General features: G+C 38.0%; 6 protein-coding genes across 6 annotated transcripts; all 6 read left to right on the top strand.

Moving 5' to 3' along the window:
- The first annotated feature begins 31 nt into the window (after positions 1-31).
- On the top strand, positions 32-1,679 carry LOC135116551 (collagenase-like). The gene is made up of 5 exons (XM_049844287.2): positions 32-291; positions 372-639; positions 929-1,027; positions 1,110-1,294; positions 1,516-1,679. Exons 1-5 carry the CDS (start codon positions 64-66, stop codon positions 1,618-1,620), a joined length of 885 nt encoding a protein of 294 aa, XP_049700244.2. The 5' UTR covers positions 32-63; the 3' UTR covers positions 1,621-1,679.
- A 1,708-nt stretch (positions 1,680-3,387) lies between these two features.
- LOC135116552 (collagenase-like) lies at positions 3,388-4,787 on the top strand. The gene is made up of 4 exons (XM_021345781.3): positions 3,388-3,647; positions 3,731-3,998; positions 4,211-4,497; positions 4,636-4,787. Exons 1-4 carry the CDS (start codon positions 3,420-3,422, stop codon positions 4,738-4,740), a joined length of 888 nt encoding a protein of 295 aa, XP_021201456.3. The 5' UTR covers positions 3,388-3,419; the 3' UTR covers positions 4,741-4,787.
- Positions 4,788-9,216: 4,429 nt separating this feature from the next.
- Positions 9,217-10,571, top strand: LOC135116553 (collagenase-like). Its single transcript, XM_021345780.3, has 4 exons — positions 9,217-9,473; positions 9,552-9,819; positions 9,993-10,279; positions 10,384-10,571. The coding sequence occupies exons 1-4, from the start codon at positions 9,246-9,248 to the stop codon at positions 10,486-10,488; spliced, it is 888 nt and encodes a 295-aa protein (XP_021201455.1). The 5' UTR covers positions 9,217-9,245; the 3' UTR covers positions 10,489-10,571.
- A 2,135-nt stretch (positions 10,572-12,706) lies between these two features.
- LOC110384480 (collagenase) lies at positions 12,707-14,073 on the top strand. Its single transcript, XM_021345779.3, has 5 exons — positions 12,707-12,959; positions 13,038-13,305; positions 13,431-13,529; positions 13,613-13,800; positions 13,888-14,073. The coding sequence occupies exons 1-5, from the start codon at positions 12,732-12,734 to the stop codon at positions 13,990-13,992; spliced, it is 888 nt and encodes a 295-aa protein (XP_021201454.3). The 5' UTR covers positions 12,707-12,731; the 3' UTR covers positions 13,993-14,073.
- Positions 14,074-16,734: 2,661 nt separating this feature from the next.
- On the top strand, positions 16,735-18,192 carry LOC110384490 (collagenase). Its single transcript, XM_021345876.3, has 5 exons — positions 16,735-16,992; positions 17,073-17,340; positions 17,467-17,565; positions 17,743-17,930; positions 18,018-18,192. The coding sequence occupies exons 1-5, from the start codon at positions 16,765-16,767 to the stop codon at positions 18,120-18,122; spliced, it is 888 nt and encodes a 295-aa protein (XP_021201551.3). The 5' UTR covers positions 16,735-16,764; the 3' UTR covers positions 18,123-18,192.
- Positions 18,193-21,063: 2,871 nt separating this feature from the next.
- On the top strand, positions 21,064-22,478 carry LOC126055377 (collagenase-like). Its single transcript, XM_049844290.2, has 5 exons — positions 21,064-21,314; positions 21,404-21,671; positions 21,762-21,860; positions 21,976-22,163; positions 22,298-22,478. The coding sequence occupies exons 1-5, from the start codon at positions 21,087-21,089 to the stop codon at positions 22,400-22,402; spliced, it is 888 nt and encodes a 295-aa protein (XP_049700247.2). The 5' UTR covers positions 21,064-21,086; the 3' UTR covers positions 22,403-22,478.
- Positions 22,479-25,659: the final 3,181 nt, after the last annotated feature.

The raw sequence follows: 25,659 nt of genomic DNA, 5'->3' as shown, positions 1-25,659 counted from the left end.
CTGCCAAATAGTATAAATATCCACGAAACATAATTACACCATTCATTATTTTGAATCGGCAACATGAAACTCTTGGCTGTGACTCTATTGGCTTTCGCCGCGGTCGTCTCCGCGAGGAACATCGACCTCGAGGATGTGATCGACCTCGAAGACATTACCGCCTACGATTATCACAACAAAGTTGGAATTCCCTTGGCCAAGGAAATCCGTTTAGCTGAGGAGGAAGCTGAACGTAACCCGTCCAGAATTGTTGGTGGCTCAACTGCCAGTCTCGGCCAATTTCCTTATCAGGTTCTTAGTTACCTTGTTTTATTGTAATCTTTTTCACGTTATACTGGTCTAATTAATAACTTTCCCGAAATATTTTTTAGGCTGGTCTTATAATTGACATGCCAAACGGCGAGAGTGTTTGCGGTGGTTCTTTGTTAAATCAAAGGAGGGTACTTACTGCCGCTCACTGCTGGAACGATGGTCGCCAACAAGCCAGGAGACTCACTGTTGTCCTCGGCTCGATTCGCCTATTCAGCGGTGGCACTAGGTTGTCTACCACCAGCATTGTCATGCACGGTAGCTGGAACGCAAACCTTATCCGTAATGACATTGCTATGATCAACTTACCTTCTAACGTTGGTACTTCAAGTGAGTATAACATTCAAATTGAAAAATAATACCTATTAATAATATTCATTCATCCACTCTTTCTTTTTTATCTTCTTGCTGCTCTGTTTATCATCCATCCATTCTTCTTTAGGTATAGCTAAAAAAAACTAAATAAATTTTAAACTTCATCCATTAAAGGCATTCAAAATTATATTTATTTTGAAACGGTACCTTATTTCAAATCGCGGTGACCAGTTGCGAGTGTTTTTAGACTTGCTAATGTTTACTTGCTAATGATTACTTTTAAACATTATTATTTTATCAACAGACAACATTCGTCCCATTGCTCTACCGTCTGGCAATGAGCTCAACAATCAGTTCGCCGGTGCTACTGCTATTGCATCTGGCTTCGGTCGCACCAGAGATGGTAAGAAAAATATATATTTAATAGGATGTAATTAATAAGCATAAACAGAATATTGTTTAAATAATAATTGTACCAATTCCAGGTGGTGCCGTGAGCAATGAGTTAAGGCATGTCAGCCTGCCCGTGATTACGAACAATGTTTGTAGTCAGTCTTTCAATATCATCCACTCTTCAAACATTTGCACCAGCGGCGCGAACGGCAGAGGCACTTGCCAGGGTGACTCCGGCGGTCCCCTCGTTGTTAACAGCAACAACAGACCTATCTTGGTAAATGAATATAATAAATACTTCACCATTTTAAAACTCTTTCTTTGCTTTTGGTCCACTCGTGGCGAAGATGTGCCGCAAGACGCGATGCATAAACAGTTCCTTTTTACCTTTGGGTCAAATGTTCTTGAATGTCAAATGCCTACTTTTTATGGTAATTATACCTACCTATACCTACAGTCTTTTCATTTTTTTAACGTGTTACTTTTTCCTTATTTCAGATCGGTGTGACCTCTTTTGTATCTGCCCGTGGCTGCCAAGTAGGTGCCCCAGCTGGCTACGCCAGGGTTTCATCCTTCATCAGCTGGATCAATCAACGTCTCTAACAAATGATGTCCTTGGAATTGAAATAATATTATGATTGGAATAAAATATTTAAACTGAATACCGAATTTTACTGCATCAACATTTTGTACTTTTTCTTATAAGTTATTAAAGACTGAACTACTACAGTTACTGCACTGCATCGAAAACTACTGGTCTGGATTCGAATGGAGACCTTTTTCAAAGATTGTATCTTCTTATCTACATTATCATCCACCTTGGCAGCCTATTGATGCGGATGTGATGCCCCGCGATGAGGACCAATATTTCGATGCCCTTTATTAGTTTTTAGCATCATTTTACGCAAATTAGTTAACGTTGAAATAATGTAGATAAAGGTTGTCAAACAACAAAAATAAGATTTTACAAAACAAAATGTAGGTAAGAATAAATTTATGGAGATTTTTTAACACATACATCTTATATATTTTTTAAGCGTCAAAAAGCGCCTCATCGATTTAAATTTTAGTTAACTGAATAACATATTCTTTTAACTGAAGGCGCAAGAACATTTACTATGGCCTTAAAAGAACGCCAAGCTGTAGCCGATTTGCGGGTCGGGCTGAAGCCACTTTGTGGGCATAAGAAGTTTTCACAGAACAGCTCGTAGTCTGTAAGTTAGTGATTGATACACCCGTATCTCGAAAAACAAGAAATTATCTGTCATGTGCCTGATCTCCCTCAGGTTGCATCAAACTACCGTTCCATCGGGATACGAGAGTGAAGAAATACTAGTCACGTGTCCACTGCTACCATGTGTTAGTGCACGGAGGTTACAGCTTGGCAAACATTTCAAAATGTTCGCACACAGATTTTTATTGTTTTCTAGAGCGATTAGACTAAAAGAAACATTTGTGAGCATCACGGTGCACGCACTGAGGAAAACTATAAACTTTTGCTCATTTGGGTAGTATTCACCACACCAACACATAAACTGTTAAAATAAATTCACATACATTCTTAAACTACTAACTACTACTGATAAATTCACTAGTACACGGTTACAAGGTTTTTGTAGTCTCGGAAAAATATTAAAAAAAAAACTATCAAGTACCTACACGTTTGGAATTCAAAAGCCTTTAAATCGTGATGAAAACGCTCTAATTGCTCGTCATAATTCGTCGCTCATGCTTCCTAAAGTTTCTGGAAAAAAATCCCAGTGGGAATCAAAAGATGAATCTTTAATGACATGTTAACCCATCTTATGACAATTTTATAATAAATCCCCCCATTACCTTTATAGTTTTATTCGAGTTAAACTATAAATATCTCTTAAACTAAACAAGTAATGTGTGTTACATTACTTACATTACACAGATGAGTAATTAAGAATGATTCTTAAATGTTACTTTGAGAATGAACAAAGGTGGCAGATTTCATAGATGATGGTGGTATCGATTTCAAGGGGTAAATAAAAAAATAAAAATGTATAAACTAGCCACTTGAATGAGTTGTCCTATTACCATATTTAATTTAGTGCATACTCTGTCATTATTTTTGCGCATAGACTCTTTTAATCTTGAACCAATACCTACGTGTTTTTTTAATCATTCCAATTACTTGTTTTAATAATTATTATTAAAAATATAGGCACTAAATGAAATAGGTAGGGTAAAAAGACAACTCATTCAGGTGGCCAATTTTAAAATAAAGGATGTAGGTATAAAGATTTCTAATAATCCCGTTGATAAAAATAAATAATGAAATCAAATAACTCATAATCATAAAGTTATCTTTTTATCAAAATATATAAATATCCACTGCAGAATAGTAACATCATTCGTTTGTTTGAATCGGCAACATGAAACTCTTGGCAGTGACTCTATTGGCTTTCGCCGCGGTCGTCTCCGCGAGGAACATCGACCTCGAGGATGTGATCGACCTCGAAGACATTACCGCCTACGACTATCACACCAAGATTGGAATTCCTTTGGCTGAGAAGATCCGTGCAGCTGAGGAGGAAGCTGACCGCAACCCGTCCAGAATTGTCGGTGGCTCTACTTCCAGTCTCGGTGCATTCCCTTACCAGGTAATTTGGGTTGTCACTTTGAAGATAGTTGATGCATAAAAATCTTTAGGCTCAAAGACTAATAAATAATCCATCATTTCCAGGCTGGTCTTCTCGCTGCCTTCGCTAGCGGACAGGGTGTCTGCGGTGGTTCTTTGCTTAACAACAGGAGGGTTCTTACCGCCGCTCACTGCTGGTTCGATGGTCGCAACCAGGCTAGGAGTTTCACAGTTGTCCTTGGATCAGTTCGTCTTTACAGCGGTGGCACCAGACTGAACACCGCTAGCGTTGTCATGCACGGCAGCTGGAACCCTAATCTTGTGCGCAACGATATCGCCATAATCAACTTGCCTTCCAACGTTGGTTTTTCTGGTAAGTGAAATATTGAAATTAAAAAAAATCTTATATCACAGCTCGCACAATGGTCCACTAAACAAATAAATAATTATCTTTATTTTTCTTTCTAAAAAATCAGCCTTTGTTCATTTTATGTATCAACTAAAAATACGTATGAAATAAAAAATAATTTTGTAAAAACCTGTGATAAATTACGCACTAATATATTCCATTGTATTTACCCACAGGTAACATCGCTCCTATTGCCCTGCCCTCTGGAAACGAGCTGAACAATCAGTTTAACGGTGCCACCGCTACTGCATCTGGCTTCGGTCTTGCCCGTGATGGTGGAGTTATTGATGGAAATCTGAGACACGTTAACCTGCCCGTGATCACCAACGCTGTATGCAGTCAGTCCTTCCCCGGCATCATCCAGTCTTCTAACATCTGCACCAGCGGCGCCAACGGCAGAAGCACTTGCCAGGGTGACTCCGGCGGTCCTCTTGTTGTTAACAGCAACAACAGACGCATCTTGGTAAATACTTTCGTTATTACATAACATTATTATTGCATAAGTTGTAGAACTTATTCTTTTTGCATAAAGAATTTACGAATTGAGCTTTCCTGAACCTACAAAATTCGAGACATATTAACACTTTTTTCTTTATTACAGATCGGAGTAACTTCCTTCGGATCTGCCCGTGGTTGCCAAGTCGGTTCTCCTGCTGCCTTCGCCAGAGTTACCTCCTACATCAGCTGGATCAACCAACGTCTCTAAAAAGTTGTATTACTTGAAGTACATTAAAATATAGTACATGAAGTATATTTATGGTTTTTTAATACGTGACACTAAAATCCTATTATTAATTTGACCCTAAATTTGGACCAGGTTAACGAGTCCTGGTTAACCTCGAGGCGATGGACCCCATTTTAAGGTTTCGCAGTGCAAACTTTTAGTCGGAAGATAGATTATTCGGGCTCATGTCTTATGAAACGGACCTAAACTTTGTGCCGACTGTTTAGTATGCAGTGTGTAAGGCAATAAGGTTGAAAACATAGATATATATAAAATAGTTCGAATTCTAGTACAAGTATAAAACTCAACCCATTTATTATAATCAAGTTATTACCAGATTTTTACTAGTTATAAGGTGTAATCAAAATTAAAGTAGGCACAGCAAGCGTGCTGAACCGTGCCAAACGGCCACAGATAACATAGACATGGACTTTGTATGGCATCATTATGTCGATAAGACCTGTAGATTAATTAAATCACAGACTGATGTCTAAGAACATCTTGATAAAATGATAGGTAATATAAAATCTTTTTGCAAATAAAATATATCATTTAGTAATGGTTTAATCTGCTGTATTTTTCCTTCACAAATTGTTTGGGTAGGACATGGTTTGTCGCATTTTTCAATGTTAATATGCCACTAAGCTACAAGTTGCTGTGTATAAGAATAAAATGCACAATACGTATACAGATCACTGATTTCTGGCGAAGTGTGTCTTATATTACATAGGACGCTAAGAAATTCATTAGGTATACACGCACACGAAAAACAGAGTGGAACTTGGTGGGAAAAATCGATTCTGATATTCAAAATTCATCGCATTATAATCGCAAACCGCGAAGGCCTTCCGCTGCGGTACAAAAGGTCGTGAGTGAATCACGTATTTATTATTATTTATTGATCAAAAGGTACTTTTTAAGTTATATAAGGTACATACCTCATGTCCAAAAAAAAAATATACACATAGTTTGTATGTTGGATCACAATTATTATTTAATTATTATCTTATGAAGTAAGTTTACAAAAACATGTAGTACGATTAGAATTATACCTAATTTTATGTATGTATATTAGTAGTATATTCTACATATTAGTAGCTAGATATGTTATTGTATGTTCCATTTCATTCTTCTACCTAAATATCATGTAAAAGATACCTACTTTAGACTGTAGGTATAAAAGAAACGTCAAGAGTTATCTTGGTAGGTACTTATTTACATATCGATTTTGTGGGATCAGAATGGAGTTTGTACCCGAAATCAAAGGTTACAAGGTTCAAAGGTTCATCTATACATATAATAAATCTGTAAAAAAAGTGTGTCTGTACATTGAATATATTAAAAAAATAATAATTGGGTGGGGTTTAGAAACAGTAATGGAGCACAAATCCAAAAAAAAAATTATGTCTGTTTGTCTGTATGTCTGTATGTCTGTATGTCTGTATGTCTGTATGTCTGTTTGTTTGTACACGCTAATCTTCGGAACTACTGAACGGATTTCAATGATTCTTTCTTTGTTGTATCGGTATTAAATCTGGTCAACATATAGGCTATAATTTATCTTCGAAACTTGAAGAGCTGATGCAGAACTCCAACAGACCAACAAAACTATAAGAGATACAAAATTGGTGCTATGGCAAAAATTGTTTCATGGGATGAGCATTTTCTGCTGAGATAATAAATTTGAAGATCTGGAACACCTGATGTGAAACCCCAAGAGCTCAGCTACTCTGTACCATATAAAGGTATGACGTTTGAGCAAAAGTTGTTCAATCTGATAAGCACTTTCTATTGAATTACAAAAATTGAAGATCTAAAACACCTGATGTGGAACTCCAGGAGCCCAGCCAGACTATAGCATATAAAGGTATGACGTCTTAGTAAAAGTTGTTCAATCTGATAAGCACTCTCTAATGACTTACAAAAATTGAAGATCTAAAACACCTGATGTGGAACTCCAGGAGCCCAGCCAGACTATAGCATATAAAGGTATGACGTCTTAGCAAAAGTTGTTCAATCTGATAAGCACTCTCTAATGACTTATAAAAATTGAAGATCTAAAACACCTGATGTGGAACTCCAGGAGCCCAGGTAGACAATAGCATATAAGGGTATGACGTCTTAGCAAAAGTTGTTCAATCTGATAAGCACTCTCTAATGACTTATAAAAATTGAAGATCTAGAACACCTGATGTGGAACTCCAGGAGCCCTACTACACTTAAAATGTATATAAATGAATGTTACAAATTAGGTATGGTGAATCAAAAAATTAAGTCGTAGTCAGAGCGGCTGAAGGGCGAGGATACCTCGGCGGACTTAAAACGCAGATCACGCGCTCCCTGTGGGTCCAGCATCACCGGCCCAGTCGCCACTTACCAGGAAGCACCTGCCCTCCGAGAAGGGCTACTAACCATGCTCTAGCGACTCCACTCTGGACGGCAAACCCCCGTCATGGTTCACTCCGGCCGGCCGGAGGTGGGAGACAGTATACTCTCCCTGGAGCACTCGGTATATATAGCCCCGCGGGGTCGCTACTCCCCGTCATCAGCCTCAGATGTCCTGCGGTGCTTATATCTCACTATTATTGTCGTTATTATCTCAAGAGCCTTTGTCCCAATTATTTTAGGGTCGACTTCCAGTCACGATGCAACTGAGTACCAGTGTTATACAAGGAGCGACTGTCTATCTGACCTCCACAACCCGGTTACCCGCTCAATCCAACACCCCTTGGTAAGACTTACTGGCTTCTGACTACCCATAACGACTGCCAAGAATGTTCAATGACAGCCGGAACCTACAGTTTAACATCCTCTCCAAATAACGGTCATTGGTATCCAAAATATACATAGAAAGTACATACGAACTTAGAAAAGTAGAACATTGGCAGGTACTTGCCAGACCTGGAATCAAAGTCACACGCTCATACTTGAGAGATTGGTTCTCTACCCACTAAACCACCACGACTTCCACTAAGTCACCACGAATTAGTCATCTTACGTAAAAAAAAATACGTGCAATATTTTTGTCACACACAACTTAAATGCGGACTAATTAGAATCACTACTTTTATCCCTATGGTCACGCCTATTGCGCTTCAGTTCTCAACATTTTGTTTAGTCTGCTGTGCTTTTGCCGTTGAGGTACAAAAATTAAATATATGGAACGTTTCTAATGGTTATGCGTATTCCGTTGTTTTCAAGTCAACGGGCCCTTAAAATTCAATATCAGACGATTCAGATCTTTGATTTTGCTGACCCCGTGGTCGCTGGCATAAGGGACTGGATCCGCGTACGAAGTCGCGGGCAGAAGCTAGTAGGTTAATATAAGGATTGTACAATGAGCCTACTTTTATACCAGTGTATATCATCATCTCATCGTCTCCCGTGCCTTTTTCCCAACTATGTTGGGGCGGCTTCTAGTCTAACTGGGATGCGGCTGAGTACCAGTGTTTTACAAAGAACGACTACCTATCTGATCTCCTTATACACATACTTCTTTTATATATTCCATTTTATATATTCTACGTATTATATAGTCCTTATATTGAAATAATATTGAAATCAGGGTATGATTATCAGGAAAATCGAAATATACAATATATTCTTATTCTTATTTCTTTTTACATTATTTACATTTTACTGCTAATTGGCTATCCCACTTTGATTAGCAAATTGTTGCGGATTTCTAGATTATTATCATCGAAATAACAAAAAACTGGTTTATTTGGAAAGTACTAATCAAAACTGAAAATAACAACGATATTCACCACAAGATAAACGTTCAATTAAGGAAAACAGTGGTATCACAAAAAAATAGGAAAACAGTCGAAGATAAACATCTCATCGCCACAATCAATTTATTGGTATAACGTATGTATATATTTTATTATAGCGTTTCAATAAACGACTGTTACTAAAATGGGTGTCTGAAAAACACTATTGGAAAAAGAACTATTTATTCAATGCGGCTTAAATCAATACCTACATGAACTATTTACGGCAATTTCGAAGCATTAAGATATTTTACTTTGCTCGTAAATAGATAAAATTTAATGGCCAGAAGATATTTAACTACAACTTTGCAACTTCACTCTGGTAATTATTTTTGTTTTTCTTGAGCCATACAATATAGGTCAATACAATCACTATATCAAGAAATTATTACGAATTGTAAATATTTACACGCAAAAATAAGAAACTGGAGGAAAGAAATAATTTCGAAAACGGTAATAAATACATCATAGTAAGAGCTGATACAAAAATTGTATAAATGGACCGTTAAACTTTCATGATCAATGCAAAATGAGTACTCAATAATTTAGTAATTTTAAAATAAAGGATGTAGGTATTGTGACTTAAAGTAATCCAATAGATAAAAATAAATGAACATTGTCACAACATTTATAATCATGGAATTATCTTTTTATCAAAACATATAAATATCAACAGCAAAACAGTAACATCATTCGTTTGTTTGAATCGGCAACATGAAACTCTTGGCAGTGACTCTATTGGCTTTCGCCGCGGTCGTCTCCGCGAGGAACATCGACCTCGAGGATGTGATCGACCTCGAAGACATCACCGCCTACGATTATCACACCAAGATTGGAATTCCTTTGGCCGAGAAGATCCGTGCAGCTGAGGAGGAAGCTGAGCGCAACCCATCCAGAATTGTCGGTGGCTCTACTTCCAGTCTCGGTGCATTCCCTTACCAGGTAATTTTGGATGTCACTTTGAAGAAAGTTGATGCAAAAGTCTTTAGGCTCAAAGACTAAATAATCCATCTTTTGCAGGCTGGTCTTCTCGCTACCTTCGCTAGCGGACAGGGTGTCTGCGGTGGTTCTTTGCTTAACAACAGGAGGGTTCTTACCGCCGCTCACTGCTGGTTCGATGGTCGCAACCAGGCTAGGAGTTTCACAGTTGTCCTCGGCTCAGTGCGCCTGTTCAGCGGTGGCACCAGACTGAACACCGCTAGCGTGGTCATGCACGGCAGCTGGAACCCTAACCTCATCCGCAACGACATCGCCATGATCAACTTGCCTTCCAACGTTGGTACTTCTGGTGAGTAATGTTAAACAATTTTGCTACTAAAGCCAATTTTCAATAAACCTAATTTAAATTGCGACATATGTTGGCCTTATTGGTTTTCTAGCAAAAAAGTACACGTAATAAGCTCAAATCTATTCGCATTTTCACTTAAAATATAGTGTAACCATGCATTAATTAATCAACAGGTAACATCGCTCCTATCGCCCTGCCCTCTGGAAACGAGCTGAACAACAACTTCAACGGTTTCACTGCTACTGCATCTGGCTTCGGTCTTGCCCGTGACGGTGGAAGTGTCGATGGCAATCTGAGACACGTTAACCTGCCCGTGATCACCAACGCCGTATGCAGTCAGACCTTCCCCGGTCTCATCCAGGCATCCAACATCTGCACCAGCGGTGCCAACGGCAGAAGCACTTGCCAGGGTGACTCCGGCGGTCCTCTTGTGGTGAACAGCAACAACAGACGCATCTTGGTAAATAAACCATTAGTGTTATACTTCATAAATAATACATCAAAAAAATTAGAAAGCTTTATGTTCGTTAAAAACACTCTTTTCAACTTGTTTTTTCTCTGCAGATCGGTGTGACCTCTTTCGGATCTGCCCGTGGTTGCCAAGTCGGAGCTCCAGCTGCCTTCGCTAGAGTTACCTCTTTCATCAGCTGGATCAACCAACGTCTTTAAGAAACATAACGAAACCTTGACTGAAACCTGTGATGTATATTTACTTACCTAAAATAAAATTAACATAATTATTAAAACGAAAAGGTTTTTTTTCTACACCTCTCAACATTTTTCAAAAAAACTATTTATGCGAGTGGTAATAAAAATAAATGGCCATAGATATTTTAGTATTTTTTGCAGCATAATTATTTGTTGATGGACTTCTCTTGGATGGAATTTAGATAAAGGACTAACAAAACCCTTAATTAGAAAATGCAACAGCATACATCAGCATATAATCCGGTGAATATATAACTAAGTAATTAATACCTGCAATACTGCCAAAAGTAAAGCGAAATATTGTGCTAGCCCTTAACAGTTTTTTTTGTTACATACTGAGAGGGCCGATAGCGTTGCAAAACAGTGACAGAAAACAGCCAAACATTATTGTGACCACATACGTTATTTTTTTTACTCCGGGTACATTGTATCATTTAAAAAAATATCGTTTACGGACTATTCCACTTTAATCAACTCAGACTTAGAAATCGAACACAGGGTGAACAGACGACATCACATCAACCTGCCTGAATTTATATAATTCCTTTAATAGATTTTCAACCTTATCACAATAGTGGAAGGTTAATGTTCGATTGGTAATCCACCTACTTCATTTAGGTCTCTACTCCATCTTCTACACTCCCCTCCACATCTTTGATGTACTACATGCAACGAAATAGTACATAGCGTTATTACTAAAAACCGGCCAAGTGCGAGTCAGACACGCGCACTAAGGGTTAAGTACCATTACCAGATACAGCCTGGTGACAGACGGACGGACAAACGGACAGAGGAGCGAAAACAATAGGGTGCCGTTTTACCCTTTGGGTACGGAACCCTAAAAAGTTAAACAAGCAATTCTTCCTCTTACTCCTGCCCTGTTCCCAAACAAGCAATTGATAGGTGTTTGAAGAAAATTCTCATACCAAATTGTTTTAAACCCTTAAAAACGCTTGTTTAATCTTTCTGGAGCAACATTAGAAATTTATAAATGGCCAAGCAGAACATTTATTGTTCTTGTGTTTTGATCTCTTTTTTCTCTTAGGTAGTTACTCCTGTTGATTTGAGATCCTAGCTTAGAGAATCCGAATCCTCTTAAATCGACCTGATAGAACCTAGGTATATATTTATATAGCAGTCGAGGATAAAGGCCAAACTTTCCTACCACCCTAAAAGAAGTGACATCTCTTCATCACCATCATCATCATCCTCGTCATCAATTCAGCCAAGTTAAAAAGGAGGTGGGCAGTGGACCCATGAGGGCTGCCCATGACCGGGACGGTTAGTGTTCGTTGGGGAGGGCCTACGTTCAGCAGTGGACATCATATACACGCTGTTTATTTAAGAGCCTTCTGGCTTGCTTTATAAATTAAAATATCCATGAATTGATTTAGGTTAATTATGTCTAGGTCAGTCAGGTAGGTACCTCATAATAAAAGTGTCGCTCTTTGCTTTGCCCTTTAATCAAAGTCCTAGTAACTTCATATGAAATCAAAATAACATATTTCTTACTAGGCGCTGTGACTGTACAAAACTGAATGCATAGAAAATAAAACTGCAACATCCTCAAAAATTTTACGTTTTTGAGAATATTGTAATAATTATAAAAAAATATTAAGTTTGTAAATACTTCCAAATCAACTCAGCATCAATCAATTTAGGTGACACCATTGATATAAATCGTTTTTAAAATCGATCTGTACTCTGAACAATCTTTAGTCAGGTATTTAGCCGTATCAAATCAACCAAAAACATTGATTTAATTCACATTTTTTCCAATCCTCGGGCCAACTGTCGGCCGACAGTGTTTAGTCTGCAGTTTGTTCAGACTAAGCATTTTTATCACTGTCACAGGTATCATAGCGACATCAGGAAGTAAATTAATTTATAAAGGAATCGTTTAAAACAATTGACTATAAAAGATTCTTGAAATGGTTTCGTATTATATTGTCATCGCTAATAATTTCAATTAAGCGTGATGTCCTCCCACTAACGCACCCGAGGTTAGAATAAAAAGATTAGATGTGGTATTAGATGTGGTTATACTGAATAATAAAAATAAACATAATTACTTTATTAATCTAGCAGATTATAAATTAAATGCGCAAGTCATCTAAATTCTAATCACAGATTTATCTTTTTATCAAAACATATAAATATCAACAGTAAAACAGTGACAGCATTAGTTGGTTAGAATCGGCAACATGAAACTCTTGGCTGTGACTCTATTGGCTTTCGCGGCGGTCGTGTCCGCGAGGAACATCGACCTCGAGGATGTGATCGACCTCGAAGACATTACCGCCTACGATTATCATACCAAGATTGGAATTCCTTTGGCCGAGAAGATCCGTGCAGCTGAGGAGGAAGCTGAACGCAACCCATCCAGAATTGTTGGTGGCTCTACTTCCAGTCTTGGCGCATTCCCTTACCAGGTAATCTTGGTGGTCACTTTTAATATAGTTGATGTAGCACGTCTTTAGACTCAAAGACTAACAATCCTTCTTTTGTAGGCTGGTCTTCTCGCTACTTTTGCTAGCGGACAGGGTGTCTGCGGTGGTTCTTTGTTGAACCAAAGGAGAGTACTCACTGCAGCTCACTGCTGGTTCGACGGTCGCAACCAGGCTAGGAGTTTCACAGTTGTCCTCGGCTCAGTGCGCCTGTTCAGCGGTGGCACCAGACTGAACACCGCTAGCGTGGTCATGCACGGCAGCTGGAACCCCAACCTCATCCGCAACGACATCGCCATGATCAACTTGCCTTCCAACGTTGCTACTTCTGGTGAGTCATCTTAACGGTTGATATTTGTAATGTAATGTTTAATCAGTTTTCCTATCTAGATGGTCAAAACTTATTTTTTGTGAATGATATAATTCTTAATAAATTTAAAATGTATTGATCAACAGGCAACATCGCTCCTATTGCCCTGCCCTCTGGTAACGAGCTGAACAACAACTTCAACGGTGCCACCGCAGTAGCATCTGGTTTCGGTCTGGCCAATGATGGTAATTTATTTGTATTTTTTTATTGCCGCAGTTATAATTTTTTTAATTTAGTACTTGTAGTAATTGCAATGCGCTACTTTCAGGTGGAAGCGTTGACGGTAACTTGAGACACGTCAACTTGCCCGTGATCACCAACGCTGTATGCACTGTGTCCTTCCCCGGCATCATCCAGTCTTCCAACATCTGCACCAGCGGCGCCAACGGCAGAAGCACTTGCCAGGGTGACTCCGGCGGTCCTCTTGTCGTAACCAGCAACAACAGACGCATCTTGGTAAATAAACTATTTTACAAATTTACAGGAACTTGAAATGAACCAAACCGCGAATGATGGTCATTAATTTATTTTTCTTTACAACAGATCGGTGTGACTTCCTTCGGATCTGCCCGCGGTTGCCAAGTTGGTTCCCCTGCTGCTTTCGCCAGAGTTACCTCTTTCATCAGCTGGATCAACAATCTTCTTTAAGAAACATTACGGAAGCTCAAACTGAAGTCTAGAATCTAAATGAAATTTAATTTATTCAAATAAATTTAAAATAAAGTAATAATTAAAATAATTTACGTTTTTTACTAACAACTATCATTATTCATACCTTCATTGTTTTTATTATTTCCGCTTAGATTTGGCTTAATTGGTCAGTGATATGGTATTAAATGTTAAGAGTAATAATGATCTATAGAGGGTTATGAATCTCTAAGCTTTAAAAAACAATCTCGTTGTTGTCGTATGAGTACGGAGGTAAATTAAAATCAATATTCCATTTTAAGACTATAAATCAAATTGCAATGAAGAGTCTTTGAGTACCTCAAGTTTAAAGTGAATTATCATTATAAATATGTAATCGTCGTACTCAGTTTCTTGTACCTACTGTTTAAAAATGATACGGAATACTAATTTTACTGATCGACTACGATCAGTAAAATGTGCTATGTACGATCGATAACGATACTATATAAATAAATAAATAAAAATAAATAATGTCATCATCTGCCTAGCCTTTTCCCAACTATGTTGGGGTCGGCTTCCAGTCTAACCGGATGCAGCTGAGTACCAATGTTTTTTACAAGGAGCGACTGCCTATCTGACCTCCTCAACCCAGTTACCTGGGCAACCCGATACCCCTTGGTAAGACTGGTTGTCAGACTTTCTGGCTTCTGACTACCCGTAACGACTACCAAAGATGTATAAATGGCAGCCGGGACCTACAGTTTATCGTGCCATCCGAAACACGGAAGAACTCATTATGACAAGATGGTCACCCATCCACGGACCGACCGCGCCAAGCGTTGCTTAACCTTATGATCGATCGATCCGCGCGGCTTTGACTTAGCCACGAGCTCTTAATAAAAAAATAATGTGTGTGTGTTAAAATAAATAATGTGTGGACACCTTTTTACACGCGGTCGGTTAGCCCATGGTTGGTTATTAATTAACTTGTACTATGGGTGCTAACACAACTGATAGATAAACTATATACAGCTACATACATACATATTTATAAATTTACGTGGTAAATACATGTTATAAGACCCAGACGGCCATCAAGCATGGACACTTAAAACTAACAATCGAACCCGGGACTTCAGGTTCGGCAGACCGGCATGGTGACCATTGCGCCATCGAGGTCGTCGACATTATGACATGGTCGTAAAGTTTGTGTTTCGAATTACACTTGTAGTTGTACTCAAACACTCAGATGCGGGAATCGAACCCGCTATGCTCATCGAATCAATCAAATGGAAAATCTTTTCTACTCTTCTGATATACTTACTTACTTTATTTAATAGAGAAATCATATTAATTAGGTTCCGAACTTTTCTTCTTCGTGCAGTGAATTTATTATTTTTAGAACCTATCAGGCCCAATTTATTACCATAATTGTCAACCCATGGTAGTGATAGCAGTCGGGATGATGGCAAAACTTTTTTAATGGGTTAGGATTAGTGATACTCCGTAATAGAAATGATAGTACTCTGTGGGTAATATCGTAGTCCTCTGCGGTGCAGGGCGAATAGAAATAAACTGAAACTGATTGTTGGTCGTAAAGAAAAAATCAAGTCAAGTGCGAGTCTGTCTGGCGCGTTGAAAATCACGTTTGTTGGATGAGAATCCCCAAAATACTATATTTTATTCTAGTTTTCAGTATTTGTTGTCATAGCTGTCACTCACAAATATATATCATTGGTAAAAAGTCAAAACGTCTGCCTATCACTGAATCACTGTTGGTGAAAAACCACCTGGTGACTGAGGGATGACGAAAAGACGCACAGCGTCTATAGGTGATCGTGCAAATATTTTGCTGGGGAGTTTGTTGCGCCACTTCTTCTTCCCAGCAAAAACACATAGGAAGTGGTGAAGGGTGGGCGTTTTGGGGACTGTCTTTTGTAAACATGTTTTTTTGACGTTCGAAAAGTGCTGTTTTGCAGCCAAGTTTGAATAAATGACTTTTGATTTGATTTGATTTTGATTTGATTTGAATAGATTTCTGTCGGTTCCCTAAATCAAATGCATTTCATTTGACAGAACAACTACGACATGCCCCAATTACCAACCTCACTTTTCCTTGGTGCACGAACGGACGACGCTCTGGCAATCGACTGCGTTACACAGCACTAAGTGGAATAGTAAATGCCTTACTCGAAAATGGGTGGTAGCATCTCCAAAGCTAAAAAAATATGCCATTGGTGCTGGGTTCACCAACACACATGCCCAGCGCTGTAATTATGGATACTTGGTACAGCAGGCGGAGACTTTTGTAAAGCAGCGGATTTTTTCAGGCTGTGACGATGATGGCATTTAATAAAACACCTACAAAATTCTCCGAGTTTGTTTAAATTTCCCTACATAAGTGTTACGAGGAAGATTGCCATGGTATGCTACCGGTACATGTAACAAGCACTCACAATTAAAGTCCTTTTATTAGGCCGAGATTAAGAAAATACAAAGACTAGTCACCGTATTGTTATGTGTATGGAATATGTATTGAAAAATTGCATAAAGTAATTTAAGCCAGAGGACCAGTCACTACCGCACCCTATTTTCGAATAAAAATATTTGACTTGAAAAGCAGGTGCCGATTTGGCTAATATAATTACTTTGTTTATCCTTTAGATTAAAAATCAAATTAGCAAGTCATTAAATAATAATCTCAGGTTTATCTTTTTATCGAACCATTAGCGAACCATATAAATAACCAATGCACTGCAGTAACAGCATTCGTTTGTTTGAATCGACAACATGAAACTCTTGGCTGTGACTCTTTTGGCTTTCGCCGCGATCGTCTCCGCGAGGAACATCGACCTCGAGGATGTGATCGACCTCGAAGACATTACCGCCTACGATTATCACACCAAGATTGGAATTCCTTTGGCCGAGAAGATCCGTGCAGCTGAGGAGGAAGCTGAACGCAACCCATCCAGAATTGTTGGTGGCTCTACTTCCAGTCTCGGTGCATTCCCTTACCAGGTAATTTGGGTTGTCACTTTGAAGACAGTTGATCCATAAAAGTCTTTAGGCTCAAAGACTAAATAATCCATCATTTCCAGGCTGGTCTTCTCGCTACCTTCGCTAGCGGACAGGGTGTCTGCGGTGGTTCTCTTCTTAACAACAGGAGGGTTCTTACCGCCGCTCACTGCTGGTTCGATGGTCGCAACCAGGCTAGGAGTTTCACAGTTGTCCTTGGATCAGTGCGCCTGTTCAGCGGTGGCACCAGACTGAACACCGCTAGCGTGGTCATGCACGGCAGCTGGAACCCCAACCTCATCCGCAACGACATCGCCATGATCAACTTGCCTTCCAACGTTGCTACTTCTGGTGAGTCATCTGAACGGTTGATATTTGTAATGTAATGTTTAATCAGCCAGTTTTTCTATCTAGATGGTCAAAACTTATTTTTTGTGAATTATATAATTCTTAATGAATTCTAAAATGTATCAACAGGCAACATCGCTCCTATTGCTCTGCCCTCTGGTAACGAGCTGAACAACAACTTCAACGGTGCCACCGCTGTTGCATCTGGCTTCGGTCTGGCCAGAGATGGTAAGTTGTTTTTCATCATTATTTAAAAAATTATGCTTAAAATATTATTCTTTCATTTTATTTTTGTGCGTGTGCCACGGCAAAACATTTTGTACACGTATTATATATAACAATCTGATACCTGCCATGTTTTATGCAAATAAATGATTTGATTTGATAATACCAACATCATTTCAGGTGGAAGCGTTGACGGTAACTTGAGACACGTCAACTTGCCCGTGATCACCAACGCTGTATGCACTGTGTCCTTCCCCGGCATCATCCAGTCTTCCAACATCTGCACCAGCGGCGCCAACGGCAGAAGCACTTGCCAGGGTGACTCCGGCGGTCCTCTTGTCGTAACCAGCAACAACAGACGCATCTTGGTAAATAGACTGATTGTTAAAAGTTGTCAAAAATTTTATGTCGAGGATGATGATCAATACCTCTAATTTAATTTTCCTTTACAACAGATCGGTGTGACTTCCTTCGGATCTGCCCGCGGTTGCCAAGTTGGTTCCCCTGCTGCTTTCGCCAGAGTTACCTCTTTCATCAGCTGGATCAACCAACGCCTCTAAGATGTATACTGAAGACTTCAATTGTTAAAAACGATCAAAATAAAATATGACTAAATACTAATTCAAAAAAGTTTTTTGATTATTTATCCTAAATTCAATAAGATGGATTAGCAAAATAATATTTGTTAGTTGATCCTCCACGTTGAATAACTGATTTCTTATATGTATACATTATGATACACCAAGGGTAAAAAATAACACGGTCAGGTTACCTAGCAAGCTACCTTACCAACACTTTTACGAACAAAACACACTTGGATGGCTGTTTTCATTCTTCTATTTTCTCGCGTCCGAGTCGTTGTACATGTGTTTTCGACTTAAAAAAAATACGATAAAAGAGGTCTTTAAAAAGGTATTTAATAAGCCCAGCACGCCTTTCTTTACAACATTGGTGAGCTGATGTCCGAGCCGTGGGATGTTCCGAATTCAAAAAACGGTCCTGCGATGGATTTTGTTCTCATTTTCTTTTTTTTCTTTTTTTAAGTAATGAAAACATTTCCATGAATGTTTGAGGAAAGTAAACTTTTCTTTGTTTGAAAGCTGTAATGTGTGTGCACATTGGATGACTCTCTTCATGCGTGTGCGAAAATGGGCGAAAACCTTTTGAATTATTTATCACGTGTTTTTTTTTTGCATTGAATAAAATTGGAGAAATTGAATAAAAAGCGTAAAAAAATATGCTAACAGTGTGTAACGTCATTTATTTGATCCTTTAACATATTAATGCTCTAAAAAATAATTACAATTGGTGGGGATCGAACACACAACCTATTGATTATTTATCATCATCAGGTGCCCGTGAGATACTGAAAAGGCTGATGATGATGTTAGATGCAACTCGTGAAAATATATTCCCTGTCAATTTCAAATAGGTATAAAATATATAGTTTTGTATATAATGTATGTAGGTATGTTAATTCTTAAGGTATGTGTATTTATGGGCCATTGTTGCCTGACTGTAAAAGATTAAATATATAAATAAAATATGCACAATATTGCACAACGTTAACTTCAAGTTTTCATTACCACACAAGTTACTTCTGCCGGCACTCCCGGAGTACCACAATTTTTTTTTAATTGTTATAAGTATCAAGCATATTGAGCATTTGTTTTTGCATGCCTACCTTGTAGGAGGGAAGAAAAGGGATTGCGGAGCTTTTTGACCCATCCATTTTTATATAAATTAAAAAAAAATGCTTTCTCCTCTAAACTATTTACTGAAGAATTTATTTTCGTAGAATGTCAACCAATCAAGTAAGCCTTTGTTGCATATTAGCCTATCGACGTATGTGACCAGTATGATAGCATCGGGTATAGAAAAATCAATTATACAATTTCAATTTGGAATTTTCAAAATGTATTTTTTAAACATTCATTATTAATTTCAGACTCTTGAAGGATTTTCTAAGTTCTATTATATCTAGGTATCCAGGCAGCAGATGCGACGCACCAAACCAGTAACTACAGCGCAATTGAATCCGGAAGAGGCCACTGCGATCTGGAAGAAGAAAACACATATTTCACACACTAAGCCGTAAATTATTTATTAACCGACTTTATAAGCATAAGAAATTTAAAAAAAATGAAAACTAAAGATTTAATTAGGCACTCATTTTCTTCTTTCCACTTTCCTTTATTCTTTGTTATTTTCTAGGTATACCTTATTGTTTTTAAGGAGTTTCATAATAACCTACATACAGCATAAAATATTATATCTACCTATTTACAAATTAACAATTTCAAAAACGAATAAATAGGTATTGTCTATAAGTAGATATAGAGATAGATAGTACACTTACCTAGATTATTCCGTTATTGCAATTTACAAAAGGGTAACCAGAATTATCTCTTCAAGCTTTTCAGTGATTGGCATCACTGATGGTGCAAATTTTCGAAGGCTGGATGAAGCTCTCAAATGTCTGACTGCAAACAGCGTCGCTCACTGACACGTTGACATGCCTCCTTCCATGGATAATAATGATAGATACCTGAAATGCAGACAACCCCAAAAAAGTGAGAAAAAAAAACGATATAAATGTACCTAACCACAGAGTACATTATACTAGATATTAAACTCTATTTCCGGTCCGTATTGAAAAATACAAATCATTCGTCAAATTAATCCTTATTAAATGCTATACAAAAGGATAAGCTTTGATTATCAATATCTGGGAAATACTAGGTAATTAATCAAATATAATGAGTTATCATTGTGAACGGGAATTCCGGTCAAAAGATATTAGATTTTATCTACACCTACACTTGATAAATAAGTTCACAAGGGGCATTAGGAATTAAATCTAATAAGAAAATAGGTTTTATTTGTAAATAACTATTATGAATGGTAACAGAAGCAATAGATTTTGAAATGTATCATAGCTACAAAAAAAATCATGCCAATTTTTGTAAAATATCTTTAACACTTAACTTGCCAAATAGCCAAAGAGTGGCTCTTTCATTTGTTATGTTCTTTCATTTAAAATGCTTAAGATCAGACCTTTAATTATATATCGTGGCCAGTCCTTGTGGTCCGTGTACCGGGCCTTGTGGTACAAAAAATACATTTAAAAAATCAGCCTCATCCGAATAAAAATCCTCATTACTTTTTGATATCAGATTGAAAAATAATCTTACCGATTAGAAATAAAAATCAAGTTTCCCAATTTTCCCAAATTCTAAACACTATGCAAAGATTCTGATGTGCCAATAATATAAAGAAAGTACTAATTTTAATAATGTAAGCTTAATTTGAAGTTGACCACCTGCTACGAGAACGTTACTGAGAATAAAATACAATAACAGTGTTTGATCGGGAGCTGTCAAAAAAATTATAATCATCTAACCTAGATTAAGATAAATAATAAATAGGGCAGTTCATAATCATTATCTAAGTTATCTTATTCGCGAATCATATAAATATCGACTCCAAACGAACAGAAGCATTAGTTTTTTTTGATCGGAACCATGAAACTCTTGGCTGTGACTCTATTGGCTTTGGTGGCGGTGGTGTCCGCGAGGAACATCAACCACGAGGCAGTTGTCGATCTTGAAGACATCACCGCCTACGGATACCACCGTAAAGTTGGTATTCCTCTGGCCGAAGAGATTCGCGTAGCCGAGTTGGAAGCTCCCCGCAACCCATCCAGAATTGTCGGCGGATCCTCTGCCAGCCTCGGACAATTCCCATACCAGGTCATACACCCTTCTTGTATATCAAAATTTGACATATCAAACAGTCCTCTTGTAGGTAATTACTTACTTGTTTCAAAATATTTTTGCAGGCCGGTCTTCTCATTAATTTACCCCTTGGTCAGAGCGTTTGCGGTGGTTCTTTGCTTAATCAAAGGAGGGTGCTTACTGCCGCTCACTGCTGGTTTGATGGTGAAAACCAAGCTAATAGTTTGACAGTCATACTCGGCTCAGTCAACTTGTACTTCGGAGGCACCAGGCTGAACACCAATAGCGTCGTCATGCACGGTAGCTGGTACCCCAGACTTATCCGTAATGACATCGCTATGATCAACTTGCCTTCCAACGTCGGCACTTCCAGTAAGTTATAAAATCATTCCACATATTTTTTAAGCCAAATCAAAATAATTTAAAGGAGTCAAAAATATTATAACAACATTTTATCTACAGATAACATCGCTCCCATTGCCCTGCCATCTGGCAATGAGCTCAACAATCAGTTCGCCGGCGCCACTGCCACTGCATCTGGATTCGGTCGCACCAGGGATGGTAAGGGACAAAATCTACAGTACTATTTTTATACCACAACATCACATGATATCCATATTTTATAACGCTTACTTCACGTTAGTCTAGAGTTTTATATATTTTGGTCTTATTTCAGGTGGTAGCGTCAGCATAACTTTGAACCACGTCAACTTGCCTGTGATCACGAACAATGTGTGCTGGCAGTCCTTCCCTTCATATATCCAGTCTACTAACATCTGCACCAGCGGCGCCAACGGCAGAAGCACTTGCCAGGGTGACTCCGGCGGTCCTCTTGTCGTAACCAGCAACAACAGACGCATCTTGGTAAATAAACTCATACTTTTTCATAAATCTACGTTGTTTTAAATATATTTCAGAAAGACTTATAAATGAGCAAGCTATAGCAACATTGAATTAAGATTGATGACCTATTTCATGTTTTTTTTTCTTCTCAACAGATCGGTGTGACCTCGTTTGGATCCGACCGTGGTTGCCAAGTCGGAGCACCTGCTGCCTTCGCCCGAGTTACCTCTTACATCAGCTGGATCAACCAACGTCTATAAATAGCATCTTTTAACGGACTCTCTATGTGATAAAATGATAATTTAAATGTAAATAATAAAATATATTTGACTAAAATAAAAAGATTTATTATTTATTGTAACCAATCGATTCTATAACCCAATTTTTAATAATTAATCTATTGCAAAGGCAAGCTATCTTAAAACAAATGGTATACCTTGCACAAAGCTCCATTAACTTTAAATCTTCTTTTAATCTATTGCTGACTCTTTCTTTGTCAACAATATTAACAGTGTCAGCAATAGATTTAATGAAGTTTTAACTTTAATGGAGCTTTATGCAACTGACGGATAGTCACCGCAACCAAAAATACTGCTATTTGCTGACAATTAAGGACTCTACAAATCAATCTATTTTTTAATGCAGTCAAATCAAATAATTTATTTCCTTAAAATGTAGGTGCAATTTGGTGTAATTGACTGTAACCATGCAAAAATGTCTTACAAATTCTAGTTTTAAAGTCCAGACATGTTCTGATGATTTTCATATTCACGTTACCATATTATTAATCTTCTGTTTCCGTCTGAAAAAAGAATAGCATACCTATTTTTTTTTTAACGAACGTCAAAAATCATCAAATGACTCCGCTGTAGGTTAGCAGCGGTGAGGGAGTGTCAGACTCTTACTGACTAAAAACCGTCGTGTTCCGTCGTAGGCCTTTTATGTACCAGGGCCGCGGTATCTCTTTCGAACAACCCACAGCCCATAGTACCTATACCTATCGAGTTGACCCTGTGTCGACACATCGGTATGAATAATGTTGTAGTTTTAGAATATGACTAGTTAAAAAAATACAAGAAGACATATTTAAAGTATCTGTTCAACATTCTAAGCTGCAAAAACCCATTAGTTTGTTTATCGCAATGAATATTCAAAGCTCAGAAAGTACCGAGCCAATCTGTTAAATTATTCTAGTGTTAGATAACAGTTTATCTATTTATCGAAAAAGACCCAATGTACTTTTTATCTATTATGACGCAGTGGAAACCCCGGGAAACAGCTAATACACAAAAAATTTAAAAAACCCATATCCGTTGAGTACGATAATACACTCTTTCGGTATTTACTTGATGAATTACCACTACCAATCAATGTTTCACTTTCACAAGAAACTCATAAAAACTTTATAACATACTGTATTCTATGATTTGTTGAGACGACGATGAATTAAAATAATACACACATACTGCCAATAATGTTAATTTATTTAACCGTGCGTTTGAAACTGGTTGAAACCAATTACATTAATTACAAAAATAACACAATTTTTATATATAAACATTGTACACGATACTTGTCTAATAAAAAATTGTCATAGGCCATAACTTCATTCATTCACCCACAAAAACTGTTTCACTTAATTATTCGTTAATAGTTGCCCTAGTAGTAAGTGTTGGGCGCATAGAGGAAACTAGCACAGTAAGAAAATCAGACGGAGATACTTAAGCGTCATTAACCATCTTTCAAGCTACTGTGAACTGGTCACGTACTTATAATTTATAATTTCATCGGATGGAGAATGCTGGATATATCAGCCGAATGCATCCAGAAAGGTGGACCAACATTCACCCAGTAGATAGCCTAAGTCTGACGCTGATGGAGTAGTCCACAAAAAAAGTGGCGGGATAATCTAAACAAATACTGACTCGATTCGAGAGAACACTCTAAGGATCGGTGGAGAAGAAATGGGGAGAACCAAACGACTAGCTGAGATGACATAACCCAAATCTCCTAAGAATGCACCCGCGCCAAAATGCGGATAGCCCTCGTTATGGAACCCGGCCAATATTTGCAAAATAAAAGCACCAACCTGTCCAAGATTGGTTTTGATTTGACAAGGAACTGCCTCCCGTACGTTACTTTACCAATAAGAAGGCACTTGACTTACCTTCCTTCTAGCATCTCCGCAATCTTTCTTTCATCCCGGGAACAGACAGACTGGCTAAGAAAAAAAACTGATGAGAATTTAATAATTACCATAACAAAGACACAGGGATAAAGCGTGTGAGTTGTATAGATTTCAACCGCGGTGAAAATTATTTGCAGCGAGGTAGCTGGCTTCACACTAGCGCTAGAATAATGCATAATTTGATGGCTGGAAAGGCGCAAGAATCAGGGTATTTAAAAATACGGTATATAACCACAGATTATATAATAGTTACTACGTAACAGATAAATCACTCCATACAAAAAAGTCCATACCTACTGTTATAAGCACCTACAAGTTCCCAAACTACCTACAAATTCATAGCTGCGTTAGAAAATGAACCCTAAAAACTCCAGCGCTCGAAAGTTATTTCAATGCGATAGCGCACAGTTCAGTGACCGCGACCGTGCCGATAGCGAGCGTAGGGTTGCCTCTTACAATTAAATAGGGAAACAAAGTTACGCTTATTTGTAACTGACTTCCCGAATCAATGGAGGCGCGTAACTACTTTTCGAGCACAGAACACGCAAGTATTCTATACTTACCTATTACCCCTGGCACAACACCGCTGACCGCTCATACATACCTACTTACCCAAAATTGGTTTCTGCGCAGCGATATACATATGCAATGTTCCAAGCCACCATTTAGTTGGACGAGAACTATACCTACTTATACTCGGAATGTTTTTAGCTACAAAACTCGGTAATCATTGCGTGTATAACTAAGTATACGGTACAAGTATCTAAAGTATAAGTCGCTTATTTTTAAAATGACAAAGAAGATAAGTATTTTTACTTAAAAATAGAAACCTATGTATGAATATGTATTTCATACCTATGTATTCTATGTATTGTATGTAAAATATTTCTAAATGCCTATACATATATAATAGGAAACCTTTATATTTTCCTACAATAGTCACATATACACCTACACAAATCAAAATAGTTCTTTAGTTTATTAGATAATTTTAAAAACCAAACAAAAAATAAACAATAACTGAGAGATGTAGACACATCTCTAGGTAAAGGGAAAAACGAAAGCTTTATATGTTTTTCTTTTACTTGATCTGCAACCAAGCACAGCACATAACTGGCCAGAGGTCGTCATGTTCAAAAATAAAAATAATAAACATAAAACGCGCGCGTCGCGAGCGGCTGTCGAAAGCCCTGTGCCGCGTGGGGCTACCGGTAACCCAGCGAGCGGTAGGCATTTATCGCGCGCAAGTACGTCGAGTGACAGAGGCCTGATATAACTGCAGTATATTGCAATCCAATGAAACACGTAGCGAAGAACTTGGCGATGTTA

This window comes from Helicoverpa armigera, chromosome 16, assembly GCF_030705265.1.
Source record: "Helicoverpa armigera isolate CAAS_96S chromosome 16, ASM3070526v1, whole genome shotgun sequence".
NCBI lineage: Eukaryota > Metazoa > Arthropoda > Insecta > Lepidoptera > Noctuidae > Helicoverpa > Helicoverpa armigera.
This window is presented reverse-complemented; position numbering and strand designations above follow the sequence as displayed.

Coding starts and splice junctions, on each gene's coding strand:
- LOC110384490 (XM_021345876.3), top strand. CDS start 16,765: ATGAAACTCTTGGCTGTGACTCTTTTGGCTTTCGCCGCGATCGTCTCC. Junction 16,993..17,072: donor TCGGTGCATTCCCTTACCAG/GTAATTTGGGTT, acceptor CATCATTTCCAG/GCTGGTCTTCTCGCTACCTT. Junction 17,931..18,017: donor GCAACAACAGACGCATCTTG/GTAAATAGACTG, acceptor CCTTTACAACAG/ATCGGTGTGACTTCCTTCGG.
- LOC126055377 (XM_049844290.2), top strand. CDS start 21,087: ATGAAACTCTTGGCTGTGACTCTATTGGCTTTGGTGGCGGTGGTGTCC. Junction 21,861..21,975: donor ATTCGGTCGCACCAGGGATG/GTAAGGGACAAA, acceptor GTCTTATTTCAG/GTGGTAGCGTCAGCATAACT. Junction 22,164..22,297: donor GCAACAACAGACGCATCTTG/GTAAATAAACTC, acceptor TCTTCTCAACAG/ATCGGTGTGACCTCGTTTGG.
- LOC135116551 (XM_049844287.2), top strand. CDS start 64: ATGAAACTCTTGGCTGTGACTCTATTGGCTTTCGCCGCGGTCGTCTCC. Junction 640..928: donor TTCTAACGTTGGTACTTCAA/GTGAGTATAACA, acceptor TTTTATCAACAG/ACAACATTCGTCCCATTGCT. Junction 1,028..1,109: donor CTTCGGTCGCACCAGAGATG/GTAAGAAAAATA, acceptor TACCAATTCCAG/GTGGTGCCGTGAGCAATGAG.
- LOC135116553 (XM_021345780.3), top strand. CDS start 9,246: ATGAAACTCTTGGCAGTGACTCTATTGGCTTTCGCCGCGGTCGTCTCC. Junction 9,474..9,551: donor TCGGTGCATTCCCTTACCAG/GTAATTTTGGAT, acceptor CATCTTTTGCAG/GCTGGTCTTCTCGCTACCTT. Junction 10,280..10,383: donor GCAACAACAGACGCATCTTG/GTAAATAAACCA, acceptor TTTTCTCTGCAG/ATCGGTGTGACCTCTTTCGG.
- LOC110384480 (XM_021345779.3), top strand. CDS start 12,732: ATGAAACTCTTGGCTGTGACTCTATTGGCTTTCGCGGCGGTCGTGTCC. Junction 13,530..13,612: donor TTTCGGTCTGGCCAATGATG/GTAATTTATTTG, acceptor CGCTACTTTCAG/GTGGAAGCGTTGACGGTAAC. Junction 13,801..13,887: donor GCAACAACAGACGCATCTTG/GTAAATAAACTA, acceptor TCTTTACAACAG/ATCGGTGTGACTTCCTTCGG.
- LOC135116552 (XM_021345781.3), top strand. CDS start 3,420: ATGAAACTCTTGGCAGTGACTCTATTGGCTTTCGCCGCGGTCGTCTCC. Junction 3,999..4,210: donor TTCCAACGTTGGTTTTTCTG/GTAAGTGAAATA, acceptor ATTTACCCACAG/GTAACATCGCTCCTATTGCC. Junction 4,498..4,635: donor GCAACAACAGACGCATCTTG/GTAAATACTTTC, acceptor TCTTTATTACAG/ATCGGAGTAACTTCCTTCGG.